We start from the raw sequence: 16,902 nt of genomic DNA, 5'->3' as shown, positions 1-16,902 counted from the left end.
TGACGTTGGAAAAGGTACATATACTCTCAGTTTCTGATTCCCCAAAGGTGACATGTGAGTGACAGTTGTCATGAGGTTGAAATGAGATCATGGATGAAAAGAGTTCAGTGCGGTGCCCCTGTATCTGGCATTTCACGTGTAAACAGCCATCAAGGGTTATTAGAGCTGGATTCTGGGGGCCCTGTGCCCGCTCGCCTTGCCCTGAAGGCATGTCTAGGTGCTTCCCATAGGCTGAAAGCCTCCTGGGTTCTGTTCCAAAGGCATTTCCCACAACTATCAGTGTGGGGGTCGGCATATCTCCCTGAACTCAGCCTTGTGGGTGCAGCAAATGTAGGGTCTGGGCCTGAGTCCCATGTGTCTGTGTGTCTGACATGACCAAGACACCTTGGCCCTCCCACCCGCCACCCCTAATATCCCTCATGCCTTCCCATGCGCTCTGAGAAAGAAGAGCGTTCTGGAAAGGCACGAGTCCTCCCCTCCGTGGAGAAGTTGAATAGCACCACACACATGAATGGGACATGGGCATATTTCCGCTCTGGGGACCTCCCCGCTGGGTCAGAGAAGTACAGTGACCATTCTATCCTGGAAATAGTGCTGGGGATGGCTTCTTCCCTGTGGAAAAGCCGCTGAGGCAGATGGGATGGAGCCTGAGCTCTAGATGGATAAAAGAGCAGAGAGAGTATCATTATAGAAGAAAGGAGGCTCGGTTGGGTTGGAAGAGAACATTGGAGGGGCAGGCGTGCAGGACGGAATGGAGGCAGAGATGAGCTGTGGGTGTCGGCATGCCTCGAGCAGTCAGTAGATGTGGAAGTCAGTTTGTTCCTCAGTGCAGCCAGGCCTTTGGGGAAGCCTAGGGGACTCTTCCAGTCAGCAGCTGATAGAATGCCTCATTCAGGGTTCTCTGGAATTCAGATTAAAGTCCCCACCAGAAGGCCCCAGTTGGTCTTCAGTTGAGCCACCTTTTTCAAGGGCTTTTCCAGACTGAGGAATGTGTGGTTCTGGGTTTCTGTGAGCTAACGGAACTTCCTCTTACCAAAGAGAGAGGGGAAATGGGTTCATACCGACAGAGGAGGAAATTCTGCCAAAGAGTATTTTCCCAAATTTGTAAATAGCTATAGTTGAGAGATTGCCTTGTCCCCCACAAAGCACCTCTGTCTCCACCCCCGTATACATAGTGACAGAACATGCAGTCCCCCAAAAGGTCAGGTCCTGCACACACAGCCCACCCTGCTCTCACGAAACACTCAGTGCCTGGAGAGACTGGATACCACCCACAGTGCCCACATAACACCAGCACCACTAGGTGAAAGTTCTCAGAGCCCCTCATGGGAAGGGCAGAGAAAGGGAGCCTGGGCTGTTTGTTGCCTGTCTGGGACAACACAGAAACTCTGAGAGGCACACTCAGGCAGCGGGTGCTGATGCTATCACCCCCACCAATAGGACACCAGATACTGAGAATCCTGACTCACACGTTTCCTGGAGTGCTCATGGGTTTGAGGGTTTCTTTTGAAAAAAAAAAAAAACACAATTTAGAACTAAGCCTATTGCTATTAATGAGGAAGCCTATGGTGCCTCCTCACTATCAGTGATCTGAACTTCGCTGGATTTCCCATGAGTCTCCAGGGCACTAGGAACCTGTAAACACTGAAGAGGAGGGATTAGGTAGGATGAAATAAGTGGTTTTCAAATGGTGATTCTAGCCAACACATAAGTTATTCAACAAAAGGAACCAGGCAGGAAACAAAACCTTTATTAAAGCCAGCATTTCACTTTGGGTTTTTTCTTGTTTTGTTTGAGTGTGTGTGTGTGTGTGTGTGTGTGTGTGTGTGTGTGTGTGTGGTGAGTGCATGTTATATATGTGGAGGTCAGAGGACCAACCCGATGGAGCTGGTTCTCTCCTTCCACTGCATGGATTCCAGGGATAGAACGTCAAGTCGTCAGGCTTGGCAGCAAGAGTCTCCTCACTGGCTCATCTCACCTGAACGGTGAGTAGTCACCTACTGCATGCCAGGCGTGGTACTCAGCCTTGGCTTCATGGAGTAGACCATATGCTGACAAAGATCAACGCTAAGCAATTGAGTACTAACCAGTGCTGCCATCTGAGATAAGCGCCACGAAGGAACCTAGTATTCCACACTAGAGATGAGGTCAGAAGTAGCTAAGTGGGATAGGAAGCTGCCGTAGCTCTAGTTACAAGAGAGCACACAGCCAGGGGTCAGGGCTTTAACCAGAATCATTCAGGAGGCTGGGAAGTTGAGGATCAAGGTTCTGGTCATCCAGTTCCCACCGAGGCCTTCTTCATTGTCTACGGGCACCTTGGAGCTGCGGCCTCAAGGACAGAAAGAGATACCTGTGGGCTCTTTCTCTTATGAAGACACAACGTGACCTCATCTAATAACCTCCAAGATGCCCCACCATCGCATTAGGGGTCAGGGCTTCAATGCTGAAGGGTGGGGGACACCACATTCAGTCCATACGGATGCTTACACATATAGATGGAGCAGGAGCGGGATGAGGATAGAGAAGAGATGAACAAATTCGAAGGATGCTTCAAACAAAGAGCAAGGCGGGACAACAGGCTAGAGAGACTACCACTGGAAATTGATGGTGGGCAGTGCATGACATGGGCATGGAGGGGGAAACATGGTGTGGAGGGGTGGGAGGTGGGGGCCCCCCGGAGATGCTGAGCTTTTGGCTCAATAGTGGAAGGTCATGCAAATGACAGATATTTAAGCAGCTCTCAAAGGTGGCTCTGGAGCTAGATTAGGGCTCGGGGCTGGAGATTTTGAGGTGAGTACTCTATGTTCTCTGTGAGAGTTGCATCATGGGTGGATCTGTCGTCATAGCACAGAGATGAGAAGGCCAGTCTGCAAAGGATTGATTCCTGGCCATCTACAGCCCATAAACTCAGGACATCCCCCGAATCACTATCTCTAGGAAGAGCAGACAGCCATCATATTGGCCTACAGTGTCCAGAACCGTGCCCCAGTTTGGCATGGGCACTGTAGACCCCAGCCTGGAGCCTCGGGGGGGGGGGGGTCTTTACACAGTCACAACCCATAAGCAGGGGGTGGAATAATAGCCAAGTGGTCCCTTCAGTGAATTATCCCACCTGCAGAGTCAGGACTGGAGTGGGCATGCAGAGAGGAAGGGTAGACACAGTGCCACCTTCTTCCTCCCTCACAATCAGCTCTTTGGAAGAGCACTTCCTCCCGGGCCTGCGGCTTCACTCTATGCACAGTCTGCATGGTGTGGGGCCAGCACCCTTGCAGCCCTGCAGCCTCTCTGCTGCAACTTACCACTCCTCAACACAACAGCTCCCATCCTTAGCCCTGGAAATGCCCCCCATGGAGGGCTCCGGCAACTCCTGATCCACGACTACCAGTCCCCATTCACTCCTCCAGTGCCTTTACAGAGGCAAGGTGGGTCAACCCTTGGTCTCTCCAAACTGGAGCCACCATTTTCTCCTTAATTTACAGGTTTCCGTGATGCTTAACAAAGGCCCATTCACACAGCCATGGGAATCATGCAGCTCTTGCCTAATGGAAAAGGTGACCCCCTCCCCCTGGCCTCTTTGGTGGCCTTGCAGCTATCTCATCCTGCTCCTTCCATGCCTACCCATTTTGAGTCTTCATCAGCATCCCTACTGTTGACTGAGCTGAGAAGTTGAAAATTCAAATTTGAGCTCTGAGTTCCACTGGACAGCTTGTAGGACAACACTCAAAGCTTCTGCTTAAACCGGAAGGTTCTTCAAGACCTCCCTCCTTGCCTCCGGTCCCTGCTCATTTCTCCCCTTTCACATCCTCACCGAGCCTCCCCTCCAGCCCCTGTACCCACCTGTTGTCCCCCAATGAACTCTGCTGTGCGTGCCAGTTACTGGTCCCCACATGCTCTTCTTCCACTTTGCTGTTTCAAGGCTGCCCAAGTGCCCTCTGCAAAGCACCTCTGAGCCACTCAGAACCTGAGTGTGCTTCTAACGTGCAACTTATGTAGCCCATCCGGTGAAAATGGAATGAGAAGTGTGAAGTATCACTCTCTTGGTGCCCTCTGCACCTGCAACGGTGTGAAACACCTCATAGGTGCTAGCTACACACCTGATGGGCTCACTGGAAAGAAGCAATGCATGTGACAAATTAACTACACTAAGTGGAGGTGGGAAGGCAATAGAAGATCTGAGTCCATGATTCAAGCAAAGAGTCAGCACAGTGCTGAGCAGCCTGGCATTGAGCGGAGTGTGTGGAGGCAGAGCAAGCACGTGGTGTCTGTTCACTCAGGCTAACCAACCTCCACCGCAACACTACAGAGCTGGAGAGGCCTCAAGGAATGGAAGGACTGCTTCTCTGGGTTTTAGGTATGATCTGTTCTTTGCAAATAAGTCTTTTGGTGCAGAGATAGCAGGCTTGAAGGGTGGCTGTTTCCACTAGTCCTCCACGAGCTTTCATTGAAGGCCAGCACTCATGTCATTGAAAGCGGGAAACTCCTCTTGATTTATCTCTGTGTCCTCTACACCCAGCCAATGCTGGTGCATAGCAATGAGCGCTCAATAAGCTTGTGGTGACTAAATGAGTGCATGAATGAGCAGAACTTTTCCATTCATGTCAAAGAAGTGTTTGAACGCAGGTGAAGGCAGCTCAGGAGGCATCGAGATGATGCCGACCGTCATGGAAGAGTGGGCGAAGCAGGTTCTTGGGAGACATCAGCCTGAACCTAGAAGAGAGAGGCAGCCACAGATAATTCCAATCGGAAGCTTTACTTCAGCTTTGCCGTCCTCTCCACTTAGTCACGCGGTTCCACGGTTATTCCCTCCCCTGCTTTCTTCACCCCACAGCTCCAATGTATTGTAGGACTTAGGGCTGTGGACCAAACAGGAGACATAAGGCGAGGGAATAACAACTAGGAGGCAAGGTGAAGGGGCCTGAGAAGTTCAGCATGCATTCAGCCAGGCTTGAGGCAAACATTCATTGAGTCCCCAAGCCCCCCTAAGCCTCCTGAGACTATGATGCACTCGTGTGAACACACACACACACACACACACACACACACACACACACACACACACATATACACACACACACAGTGTCCATTCACCTCTCTACCACCCTCGCCCCAGCATGGTGGAAGTGAAATTACCCACTGTGAAACAGCCTCACAGCTGGAAGCCTCAAAGTTCTCAAAGCCAATGGCAACCTTACAAAAGCAAGGTCCCCGGGGCCCAGGGAGCCTCCGCCTATGACTTATAAGGAGAAGAATAGAAAATGAGGGACTTCCTCCATTTTCCACACACCTTTCCCCCGGCAGGCCTCTGCTTGTGCGTGAGAAATCCTATCCAAGGCTTTGGGAAAGGGAAGGCAAGCCCATGGCTCTGGAGGGGTTGGGAGGGCAAGCATGTATGGGAGAGTGGGTAGGGCAGGGTTTGTTGTGGCCTCAGCCTCCAGTACCAATCCACTGTATGCTTTGCTGGTTTACCACTTCTCTGGGCAGACAGAACATTTTTACTTCTGGTCCCCAAGTGTGAGAATTCACCAGGCCACTGGCTTCCTGTTTTGCATTGGCTTCTGCTTAAACATAGCCGCTTCTAGCTGGGTTTTGCTCACTAAGCAGTTTTTAAAAAAGAAAATAAGGGTACTTCCATCTGTTCCTGTTTTGGTCTCCTCAGACCTCCGAAGCAGAGGAAAGAGCATCACAGACCATGGTCTCCCAGGTGTTATCACCTGGCCCTGTCTCCGGGCACTGGCTTGGGGCCGGGCCACGCAGACTCAGGGGAGATTCCATGGCTTCGAACATGTGTTAGGTTGGGTGGAAAAGCTCTCCAGCTGTGTGTGTGCCCTTCTCTAGAAAACTGTCTGCGGCTGAAGATGGGGAAGGGGAAGAGATAGCAGGTGTCTGTTTTCGGGGCACCAGGTATGGACCAGGCTTGGAGCAATGTGCAAGGCGCCCTCAAGAGACTGAGGAACCCTTCCACTTAGTTTCCTGAGAAGTCCCTGGCCAGAAACACACAAAGCACAGTAGGGGACTTAGAAGAGACACAAAGCCTAAGTCAGCCTTCAGGAAATGCTTGTGAAACAGGAGAGACCAGGTTAATCTCCAGAGAGACTGGATGCCTCATGGGAGTACTTGGAGTAGTAGGGGGGAAAAAATGAATGAATGAGTGGATGGATGGATGGATGGATGGATGGATGGATGGATGGATGGATGAGGATATGGGAGCCAGGGAGTGTCTCTTAAGTAAAGCCAGACGAGAACTAGGTCCATGAGTCTTGAAGAAGGCTCCTTGGAGATGTGAAATGTGAGCCAGGAGGAAGGGTGGCAGCATGCGGTGACTTGGAAGTCAAAGAGAGAGTAAAAAGTAAAAGCAGAACCAGGAAGTGGGTGAGCAAGAAATTCAGAGCTGGGATCCAGCCTGGGGAGGCCTGAGCCCTGAAAACCCCACCCACCATTGTTGGGGGCGGGGCTAGAGCCTGGATGGAGGGAGGAGCCAGAGCGCAGCTGCCCCTCTGCCTGAGATGCCCCAAGCCAGCCACCACGGACTTACAGAAAGTAAATTCATCTCGCTCCTCCGCAGTGTCTAGGTCCCTAGACTCTGTTTTCTTACCGACAAGGCTGGGTACCTGGAGCCCCTACCCTGATCACTCTGTACCCTTTCAGGTATTGACGAGTTGAGTTTAAGAACGAGCTAATCTTCAATCTCCACCAGTTCTCTGCAGGGTACAGGAAAAACTAAATAGTATAGACCACCTGCATCTAGGGGGAAGCTCAGCAGCCACCTCTTAACAGGCAGTTCCTAAACCGGGCTTGACACTTGATATTGTGCCTGCACCCTATTTGCTAACAGCTATAGTGAGCCTAGACCACTGATAACGTTTAACAGAAAAGGAAAGAGCCTAGAGGAACCTTCAAGAAATAGTCTTACTTCTTGCTTTCCCAATGTTGAAATAGATGGCCAAACCGTGGTGTGACCAGCCTTACGGCTACACAGTACTGCAGGGCAGAATAAGAATCAGATCCTTTTATAATGACCAGTCCTTACCCTGATAAGACCTGAGGTGGGACTGGGTCCTCAAGGCCCACGGATTCGGCTCAGGCTCCTGTGAAGCCGGTGGCTAGTGGGCAGTCCTGGGCAAACAAGTAAATCTCTCAGTCTCCCTGTGTGTAAAATGGGCCCAATAATAACCTCTGTGCCACAAGGCTCAGCATGCAGAATCATGCATCCAAACACACTGTGTAAGCAGTCTGGTCCTCCTCAGGCTGCTGGTCATCCATTTCCAGAGCAAGGCTGCCCTGTGTTTCCTCTCTAATCAAAATCCATCTAGTTAAGTGTATTTGCTATGGGTCATTTGAAGGCTTGCTAGAGACCTCTGGCCACAAAAGCTTGGTCCAGGTTGGGGGACCGGACACGTGGAAACAACCTGTCATGGACATAGGGGATCAAAATGAACGGTGTCTAGTCTGGAGTCCTGATGTGAGTCTCGGGAGAGAGGAGAATTGAAGTTCAAAGAGTCTGGGTGTGGACAGAGGGATGGGGGTGCGGGAGAAGAAAGCGTTCTAGGTTGTGTGCATTGAAGAGCAGCCGGATAACGAGAGACTGCAGCCTGTAGCCCTCAACACAGCAGGCTCTCCAGTGGGATGAAGAAGAAAGCGGAGCGCTGTGGAGGCGCCGGCACAGCCAAGCATCGGAGTGCCCAGTCACTCAGTGCCCAGCCTCACAGACCGGTTGCTTGGTTTCTAGTCATTTCGGAGAAAGAGTCTGCCCCTTCACAGCCTGAGGGTGGAGCCACTGGTCGGGGTGAAGAAAACTGCTATGTCGTGGGCCTGCAGAAGTAATGAAAACCAGGGGTACTCAAAGGGAACACAGAGCGCGTCAGCAGGTTCAGAAAGAGGAAGTAGTGCACTCTCGCTTCCGCTTCTGGGGATGGGAAATACCCGCTATTCTCCCAGTCCAAAACAGATGTCCTTGTCCTCACCTGAAGCCACACGACCTGGGCCCAGGACTACCTGGGGATCCTTCTCACTCTCCTTTCAAGTTTCCAAAAGGCCCTCTGTGCCCTGAGTGCTTCCAAGGGATCCCATTAGGCCCCACAGGCCACGACGACCAGGGAAGAGTGGAAAATGTTATTGGGGCTGCACAACCTATGAGTTTCAAAGCGGGCTCCCACCTGCAGAGCTGGTACCCAAGGATGAAGGAAGCCATAGGCAAGTGCCTCCCTTTCTCCATCTCCCCCAAGAGTCCTTTGGGGAAGAGATGGGGATCCAATGCCATGAAGAATCTCTCACTACGCTCAACAACTCAGGAAAGAGAATCTGGTTAAGGACTTCCAAATCCTGAGGCATGGTGTGTTGTGTCCAAGCCCAGCTGAGCTGGGAATAAAAGGGCCCCCACCCTTGGCAGGAAGCAGAAAGAACTTGCCAGGCCTGGCTCACTACGTCCCCCACAGACTGCTATAGGGCAGGGAGAGGAGAGAGCGAGAGAAGAAAAACAAGAAACAAACAAATAACAACAACAACAAAAACCCACACACAAAACCGCAGAGGCCTCAGCAAAAAACGAGGCTAAGGACAGCAAATCATGGCCAGCCTTCCCCTTTCTGTCTCTGTCCTGGCCTCGGCATCCTCCAGCTTTGGGCTGGGGCTGGTTGAATCAGTGGCAGGCTTAAACAGTGCAGCCTCCCTGGATGGATGGAACCACTTTACACCAAACACCCACTGAGCTAAATCTCCTAGTGCCAGCTCTGCCTCCAGTCCAGTAGGTCACAGGCAGAGGAAGACAAGATGACAGGTAAAGTGCCCTGCAGTCCTGGTCCCCAGCTGCTTTGCTCAGCTCAGCCAGGTGCTTCCTACTGCTCCACATTTCTAGTCTCTCTCTGCCACATGGGGCAGGCTTTGCACAGGACAGCTGAGCTTGGGGCATAGAACTCACCCTGTGCCCCATGCACGCCCTAGTTCAGGAGCCTAAACAATGAGGACGTTGTTTCTAGATTGTTCTATTCATGTGCCAGGCACTGAGGCCTGTCACTATAGGAAGAACTAGAGAGAGAGAGAGAGAGAGAGAGAGAGAGAGAGAGAGAGAGAGAGAGAGAGATCGCAATGGTGAGAAAGGATGGAAAGTGCTCAAACCAAACACAGAGGTGGAAAAGACGGAGTAAATACCCAAGCTCTGCCTTCAGGGAAGTTGGCCACGGATGGAAAGGTTAAAGAACATGTCTGAAGTCACCCCTCAACCACATAACTCCCTAATGAAAATGACTGGCTCTCTAGCCCCTGGTATCATCGTTACAAAATGAAACGACAGGAGATTCCACATGAAAATCTACCCTGTGGAGTCTGGGGCCCTTTCTGCTCAGGGCTGCATTGGGCAGGAGGAGGGCTGGCCTGGCTGTGTCTCTCCAGGACATTTGCAACAGCCTGGGGGCATCCTGGGATCCAGTGGTTAACCCTGAGGAAAAGTTGCCTTTCTTTGTCCCAGGAGAAAATGGATAAGCTTGGTCAGGCACATTCACAGAGGCCTAACTCTATGAGGGTTGAGAGAGGGCCCAGAGAAGGCTCTTCAGTCTCCATATTCGGAGGCAGGCCAGGTTTTCAGAGCCCAGGGAGCCTGGAGGAGCTCATGATAACCCAGGAGCCCTTTCCTGTGTGACGAGAAGAGACACTGAAAAGAGAGAAGCTTGGGAAGGACTTTGCTATGCCAGGTCCAGCAAGCCTGACTCTCAAGAATGAGTAAAGGGACCGGGCCGGGTGATTTATTTGTGTTGTAAGTGGCCTTTGGCACTTGACTTGACAGCCTGGACCCTCTTAGGACCCTAGTCAGACAACAGGCCCACTCAGGACTTCTCTTGCCCCTCCCACCCACCTCTCCTCATCTCCAGAAGCTAGGTGCATCTCCATCAGACTCTTTCATTGGAGAACTTCATGTAGCCGCCATCTGGACTGCTCATGTGGCCACTGATGGTGAAGGGTGGTCCCACCTCCAAGTCCTTCAGGTTCCTGAGAAACATTTCCAATAAAGCTGTTGAAACTGAGAAGCCAGCCTCTCCCTGGAGCCTGTCTCCCTAGACTAGAACCTACAAAATGGTTCCTAGGAACAGAGACGATCTCTGCATCCCTGACTCACTGACTTATCTTCCAAAGTAAGATTGCTCTCATCTGCCAGGCCAGAGGAGAAGCAGAGGAGAAGCAGGCCTGTCCTATGGCAGGGAATAGTGAAATGGCTTACCCAGAGAGTTCTTTCTGACTTCTGTTCCTCAAACTCATGACTTTCTTTGATCGCTCTTCTTTTTTGAATCCTATATTGTCCCTGAGATTGCTTTATTTGCAATCAGGCTTGTCTTCAGCAGAGACAGTGAGATGCTTAGGGTCAGAGAGTAGGTCAAGCCATCTTTGTACTTTTGAAAACAAATACCATAAAACTGGTTACAATAAAACTTTACTGAATAAACAATAAACAGGTGGATGGGTAAGTAAGTGGATGGATGGATGGATGGATGGATGGATGGATAGATGGATGGATGGATAGATGGATGGATAGATAGATGGATGGATGGATAGATGGATGGATAAGTATGTGGGTAACAGATGGATGGATAGACATGTGCATGCATGGATAAATTTGTGGATGCATATGCACATCCATGAATGAATGAATTCATGAATGAGTATAGGGGGTAGACAGGTAGATGAGTAGAATAGGTGGGTGGTACATAGATGAATTGGTGAGTAGTGGGGTGGGTGGATGGGCAGATGGATGAATAACTGGGTCAGTGGGTGGGCTGGTGGGTGGATGGATGAGTGAGTGTGTGTACAGATGGGTAGATGGATGAGTGGGTGAGTGTATGGATGGGTGGATGGGTGAATAGGTGAGTGTATGGATGGGTGGATGGGTGGATGGGTGAATGGGTATATGTATGGGTGGGTGGGTGGATGGATGGGTGAATGGGTGGATGGGTGAGTGTATGGATGAGTGGATGGGTGAATGGGTGTATGTATGGGTGGGTGGGTGGGTGGATGGGTGAATGGGTGGGTGGATGGATGGGTGGATGAATGAGTAGGCAAGTTTGTACATGAGTGGGTGAGTGGGTAGATGAGTGAATGCATGGGTGGCTGCTCTCTGCCTGAGTGTTAGTGCCAAGATGATTGTTATCATCAGGGCCTCACATGGTGCTGTCAATAGGCATGTTTTTACTCTGAGAACTTTTCTAAATGGAGGCTTGGAGAGAGCCAGGGAAGGGAAGCAGTAAGTTCCATTTCTGTCTCTAGTTCTTTCTTTATTATATTTAGCCCCTCAGTGCCAGCCCACCCAGATCTGCCCTGAACCTACTCACCGGATTTGGTATAAGTTGAAGACAAAATTAGGCCCTGGGAAGACAAGCCAAAAAGAGAGTTAGAATCTCCAGGGAAAGATCTGGCTCTCTCCCCACTTGTGCATAGAGAAAACAGGCTGGCCTCAGGATGCTCTGCAGGGTCCTCAGGGCCCTTCAAGGTCCTTCCATTGGGAGTAGCTCTAGCCAAGAGCCTCTAAAGAACCAGACACCGCCATGGTCCAACCCATGATTCTCACCGCATACCTCTGTCTACTTCAATAATGGCAGCTGAGGGATGGAGATGCCACTCCCTTGGTGGAGTGCTTTCCTAGCATCTGCAAAGCCCTGGGTCCCATCCCCAACACAGGTGTGGTCCTGCGCCACTGTGATCCTAGCCCTTGGGAGGTGGGGGCAAAAGGATTAGAAGTTTAAGATTATCCTTAGCCAATTGGCAATTCAAGGCCAGTCTGGGATAGTGACTGTCTCAAAAAAAAAAAAAAAAAAAAAAAAAAAAAGAAAGAAAGAAAGAGAAAAAATGTGTAGCTGGACATGATGGCACTTGTCTGTATCCCCAAAACTCTCTAGGCTGAGGCAGGAAGATGGGGAGTTTGAGGGTAGCCTGGTATCCGTATCAAAAGCATGTCTAAAAATAGGGGAAATGTAGCAACTTCTTTATTGTGTGGACTTTCAAAAATACATACCAAGAAAGGGTACATTGGGACACACCAGGTGCTCAACTGCTAATTGTAAACGCACACCTGGGAGGTTTTCTCTGTCAGCACCCCAGCATGCTGCCCTTGCTTCATCACTTGAAAAGATCACAGCAAATTCCAGAAGACACATCAGCAAGCTTTAGAGCCCAGGGGCAGCGTGGGGAGATGGAGGCAGAGACTAACGCATATGGAATCAGCTGCCACCCTGGCCTTCTAGGCGGTGCCCTTAGCCTTAGGGGTGGGGCCTGGGGGGGGGGAGGTAGAAGCAGGCTACTTCCTCAAGTGGGAGGAGCCTCTATTCTCTCCACGAAGACCCCACCTCTCCATCCAAGCCTCCAGCCACCCACTCAAATCTTCAACCACTGCAACCGCCAGAGGAAGTACTTTTGCAACCTACCTCACCCCAGCCTCACCCAGCTCTACTGATGAGGAAGGAGAGGGCAGAGCTGAGACTGACTAGCATGGGGCTCACTCACCGTCCCAGCAGTACCCTCGCTGGTACCACTTAGCCAAGCTGTAGCCAAGGATGGACACGAGCAGCAGTGACAGCCCCACTCCAAGGATCATGCCCAACGTGCTGATGGAGTCTTCGCCTGCAGAGAAGCCACACATCCTCACATCCATGGACCAGCTTTCTCCCTCTCCCTCCCACTCACTGCCCATCAAAATGGCAGTCCTCTAGAAGCCTGCCAGGCTAAGCTGGCTGGTTCAGGCCAGACATGCTATAGTCTGAATATGTGATACCTGAAGCTTGGAACTTCGTTCACGCAATATCTTTAATATGTTAATTCCAATAAACAACAGCCCTCTGGCAATAGGTAGTTTAGAACTGGGAGGTTCCTGAAATCATGGGTATTCTACTTAATAGAAGATGCTCTTCTTTCTTGGGGAAGAAGCTGGAAGGTCTAGCCTCAGTATGATTGTGGTGGTCAGGAAGGGCTGCCTGGAGACCCTCAAAAGCACCAATCATAGCATCCCAAGCTTCTTCCCCTTTCACAAAACCCATGTGCCCAGTGGGTGGGGCTTATACTTGGCTTGCTGTTTACCCTTGCTCCTTCTCTTTTGTGGTCAGAGCTCTTGGCTAAATTTATATGTTATTTGTAAAGCTAACCCAAGAGTATTTGGGAGACTGGGTGTGGTGGCACATGCCTGTAATCCCAGCAATCGGGGAGGCAGAGGCAAGCAGAGCTCTGTGAGTTTGAGGCCAGCCTAGTCTACAAAGTGAGTCCAGGACAGTCAAGGCTACACAGAGAAACCCTATTTCAGAAAAAAAAATTGTTTGAGGGTATGTAGGGAAATGAGAGAGAGAGAGAGAACAGAAACAGAGAGAGTACCCAGGCTCTGAGGCCGATTATGGGCACACCATGAGGTGGCTCACTTTTCCCAGGGTGAGAAAGGAAGGGGAAGCTGTTGAAGTGTCACGGAGAAATAGAATGACTCCCTGTGCTCATGGCCTGAGGAGTGGAGGCTCTAGGGATGCTGCCACGAGTCTGGGGAGTGTGTTGGGAGCAGGCTAGTGTTTGAAGTCCAGCCCCGTTGTTTGCATATGGTGGCAGTTGTTAGTCCCTTTACACTTCTAGATTTCATCGGCTTTGATTAATTATTAAGACTAATTCAACATGCACAGTTATTGGGATGATTGATGGGATGTCAGGAAAAGAGGGCACTTAGGATCCGACCCCGGCATACACTAAGTGCTCAATAGATGTTAATGATGTCGTTACTGTTGCTATCATTACCATAATCAAATCCATCAAACAGTGCAAGGGTGTTGTTAAGAACGTGACTGTTTGCTCCACCCAAGTCACTCTCCCAAGCTCCCCGATCTTCCTTCCCAGGAAAATAGCTAGGTTAAAAACAGGCATGTTGGGACTTGGGAGGCAGAAACTCCCTGAGTTTAAGGCAAGACTAGTCTATATATAGCAAGTTCTAGACAGGCCTGGGCTACATAGTGAGACCATGTAAAAATAAGAAAAAGACAAGCTATTATTCTTCACTTCTAAAGACAAAGTTACTGTCACAGGCAGCAAGGGGGTGGGGTCTTCCTTTCTAGTCACAAGTTTCAAAAAAAAAAAAAAAAAAAAACCTCATACCAGTAGAGAAAGGGAAATGAACGGCATGGAGAGGAAGTAAGAACAAGATTGGCCCTCCTGCCTATATTAGAAAAGAGTCTCAGCCTAGGGGAAAAATCAGGAGATGAAGGAAATAAATGAAGCACTTTACAATGATGTTGGTGGGTCCCAGAGAGAGAGGATCCATGCTCTTTGCCCAAAAATTGAGCCCCCAAAGAGACAGAAGGATTCTAAGACAGAACTGAGGGAACCCAGAGCTGAGCAGAACTCCAGGAAGGCAATCAGAACCCACAGAAGAACAGCACCAGGGTAAACGGAGTCTCAGAAACCTTTAAGAGGACTGCTATATCCTTTCACAGACTGAAACAACCAATGGCTTATTATCACCAGGAGAGGCAGAGAAGTCACAGGGCCCCTGGAGACCTGAAGAAGCCACACAGAGGGACCCCAGGACACCTCCGAGTGCCTTGCCTAGTTGTTGCTCAGACCCATCACCGTGGATACCGCCCCGGGTGTTGGTGGAGGTGGTGACACCAGACTCTTTGTTATTCCTCCCAGACTCCTTAACTCCCCTAAAACAAGGGGATGGGGGGTGGGGACAGGGATTTTCAACACTTTTGAAGAATCTGCCATGGGGATACATTAAGACTAAACTAGACATTCACTCTAGGAACAACAAAGCCATATTTCTTGCATGACAAACATGAGCTTGTCAGCTGGGATTTACGCCTGCTACTAACAGCAGGATAGTACAGACTACAAATGTCTCAAAAAGGATGAGCAGCCACCCAGAAGGGCTTGGTGAAGTGGAGTTGCAACCTCCGGTACTTCTGCGAGTGTGTAAAGGCATAGCATGCAGTGCCCACCCTCTTGAAGGAGAAAACGAACAGCCCTTTTCAGACATCAAACCTCTGGCCCCTTCTCTTGAATATCCCAGCCTTCAAAACCATAAGCAACCAATTCCCACTCCTTACAAACTAGCCAGTGTGAGATACCGAGGGACTACAGCAGACACGGAGAAGCATTGAACCAGAAGTTGCCTCCGTGGAGACAAGTACTGGTTGGGAGGATTGTGAATAGCTTTGTGCTGCCCAAGAAGCTTCCAGTCATTCCACAGGTATTTGATGACATCTTTTCTGCACAGGTATATGTGTTATAGAAATAAATAGAGGAGACAGAAATCCTTGACCCTGTGGAGAATACATTCCAGTGGAAGGAGATGGGCAACAAGCCAAAAAAAATTTTTTTAAATGACATATGAGACAGTGGTGCATGTCAGGGAAAATACATAGAGAAGAAGAAGAGCTAAAAAAAAAAAAAAGTTCTGTAGGGCAAGAGAGGAAAGTTTAAATAAAGTGCTCAGGGAACCTTGTGAAGAAGGAGTTGATGTGTAGACACCCAAAGGAGGTGAGAGAAAGAAAATGCCAGGTAGACGCTAAGAGTAAAAATGTCCACAGCAGAGGAACCAATGAGTTCCAAGAGGACTGTGGCACCCTATGTGATGAGAGGTGCAGGAATGAAGTGGGTGGCAGACGTCACAGTGCTTTGAAGGCAAAGAGAGACTGATGGGTAATCGGGACAGGACTGTGGTCAGAGAATATATAAAGACAAAAGACCCACAGAATCCCTACACTTCAGCCACGAGGACGCAATTACTTTAAACCCAGTCCCAGAGACATGTGGTGTCTTAAGCAAATATTTGGAGCCTGATCCTAAGGACTCACAGCATCCTACAGAAAAAAAAAAAAACAACAGTCTTAAGAAAGACAACTTTCCCTCTAAACTGTACTATACAACAAGCTAATGAGATGCCTGCCTATCTGAGCAGATACAGATGGTTCACAAATGGCCTCTGAGATAAGGCCAGATAATTACATTCTCACCCCCCATCACCACCATCACCACCATCACCACCATCACCACCACCATCACCACCACCACCATCACCACCATCACCACCACCATCACCACCACCACCCCCATCACCACCCTAACACTATCACCACCGCCCACCACCACCCCAGCTGCTATCGAGGAAATTCTCTTCCCTCTACACAGGTTGGCCCCTTCCCTGGGAACTCACATACTGCCTTCCACCAGTATATTCCAATAAGTTCTCACTAATTTTTCATGCTGTGGGTAAATTATTTTTACCACTCACGTCACTGTATCATGTGACAGAAGGACATGATTAGTGGAAGGCTAACCCCAACTCTTAAGAAGATAGAAGGGGGTGACACTGAAGATAGATGAACTGTCAGGAAATTTCTGCAATCTCAAGCAAGTGAACATCTGAGGAAATACAAACAGGAAGCCAAGGCCGGCAAGGTCATTCCCCTAGTTTCCCTTCTGCTGCTATGATAAAACACTCTGACCAAAAGCAATTTAGATGAAGAATGGTACTTGACTTATACTTCCAGGTCACAGTTCAGCCATGGAGGAACGCTGTTTCTTGGCTTGTTCACCAGATTCTGCTTAGCTTCCTTATACATCTGAGGCCTAGGAATGTTTCTGCCCACAGTTGGCTTGGCCCACCTACGTCAATCACCTATCAAGACAATCTCTTGTGGATAGGGCCACAAGCCAATCTGACGTGGGAAATGTCCCAGCTGAGTCTCCCACAGATGACTCTGGCCTGTACCAGGTTGATAACTGAAGCTAACCTGACAGAGATCCCTGATGTTCTTCAATAATTCAGGGGTGGTGACCAAGAGCGAAGGGACAGGGCTGGCCTTCACATGTTTGTAGCACTGGTAGTGACCTGTGGATGACAGGATTTTGAGGGGGATTTATCAAATAAAAGTGGCCAGAAATAGACAACACCAA

General features: G+C 49.8%; 1 protein-coding gene across 1 annotated transcript; it reads right to left on the bottom strand.

Annotated features, from left to right (window-relative positions):
• Positions 1 to 3,894: 3,894 nt before the first annotated feature.
• SMIM35 (small integral membrane protein 35) lies at positions 3,895 to 16,287 on the bottom strand. The gene is made up of 5 exons (XM_084784291.1): positions 16,160 to 16,287; positions 12,481 to 12,597; positions 11,313 to 11,346; positions 9,845 to 9,978; positions 3,895 to 7,809 (listed from the first exon to the last, which is right to left on the bottom strand). The coding sequence occupies exons 2-4, from the start codon at positions 12,569 to 12,571 to the stop codon at positions 9,879 to 9,881; spliced, it is 225 nt and encodes a 74-aa protein (XP_084640417.1). The 5' UTR covers positions 12,572 to 12,597; positions 16,160 to 16,287; the 3' UTR covers positions 3,895 to 7,809; positions 9,845 to 9,878.
• Between the last annotated feature and the right edge of the window lie 615 nt (positions 16,288 to 16,902).

Source organism: Acomys minous (assembly GCF_964271855.1).
Source record: "Acomys minous genome assembly, chromosome: 5".
NCBI classification, from domain to species: Eukaryota; Metazoa; Chordata; class Mammalia; order Rodentia; family Muridae; genus Acomys; species Acomys minous.
The sequence above is the reverse complement of the archived record's forward strand: the minus strand, read 5'-3'. Positions and strand labels throughout refer to the sequence as shown.

Excerpts from the sequence above, each read along its gene's own strand:
- SMIM35 (XM_084784291.1), bottom strand. The coding sequence starts at position 12,571 with ATGATCCTTGGAGTGGGGCTGTCACTGCTGCTCGTGTCCATCCTTGGC. Across the intron at positions 11,347-12,480 it reads GCGAGGGTACTGCTGGGACG|GGCCTAATTTTGTCTTCAAC; the intron begins GTGAGTGAGCCC and ends TTGTCTTCCCAG. Across the intron at positions 9,979-11,312 it reads TTCAACTTATACCAAATCCG|GAACCTGAAGGACTTGGAGG; the intron begins GTGAGTAGGTTC and ends AATGTTTCTCAG.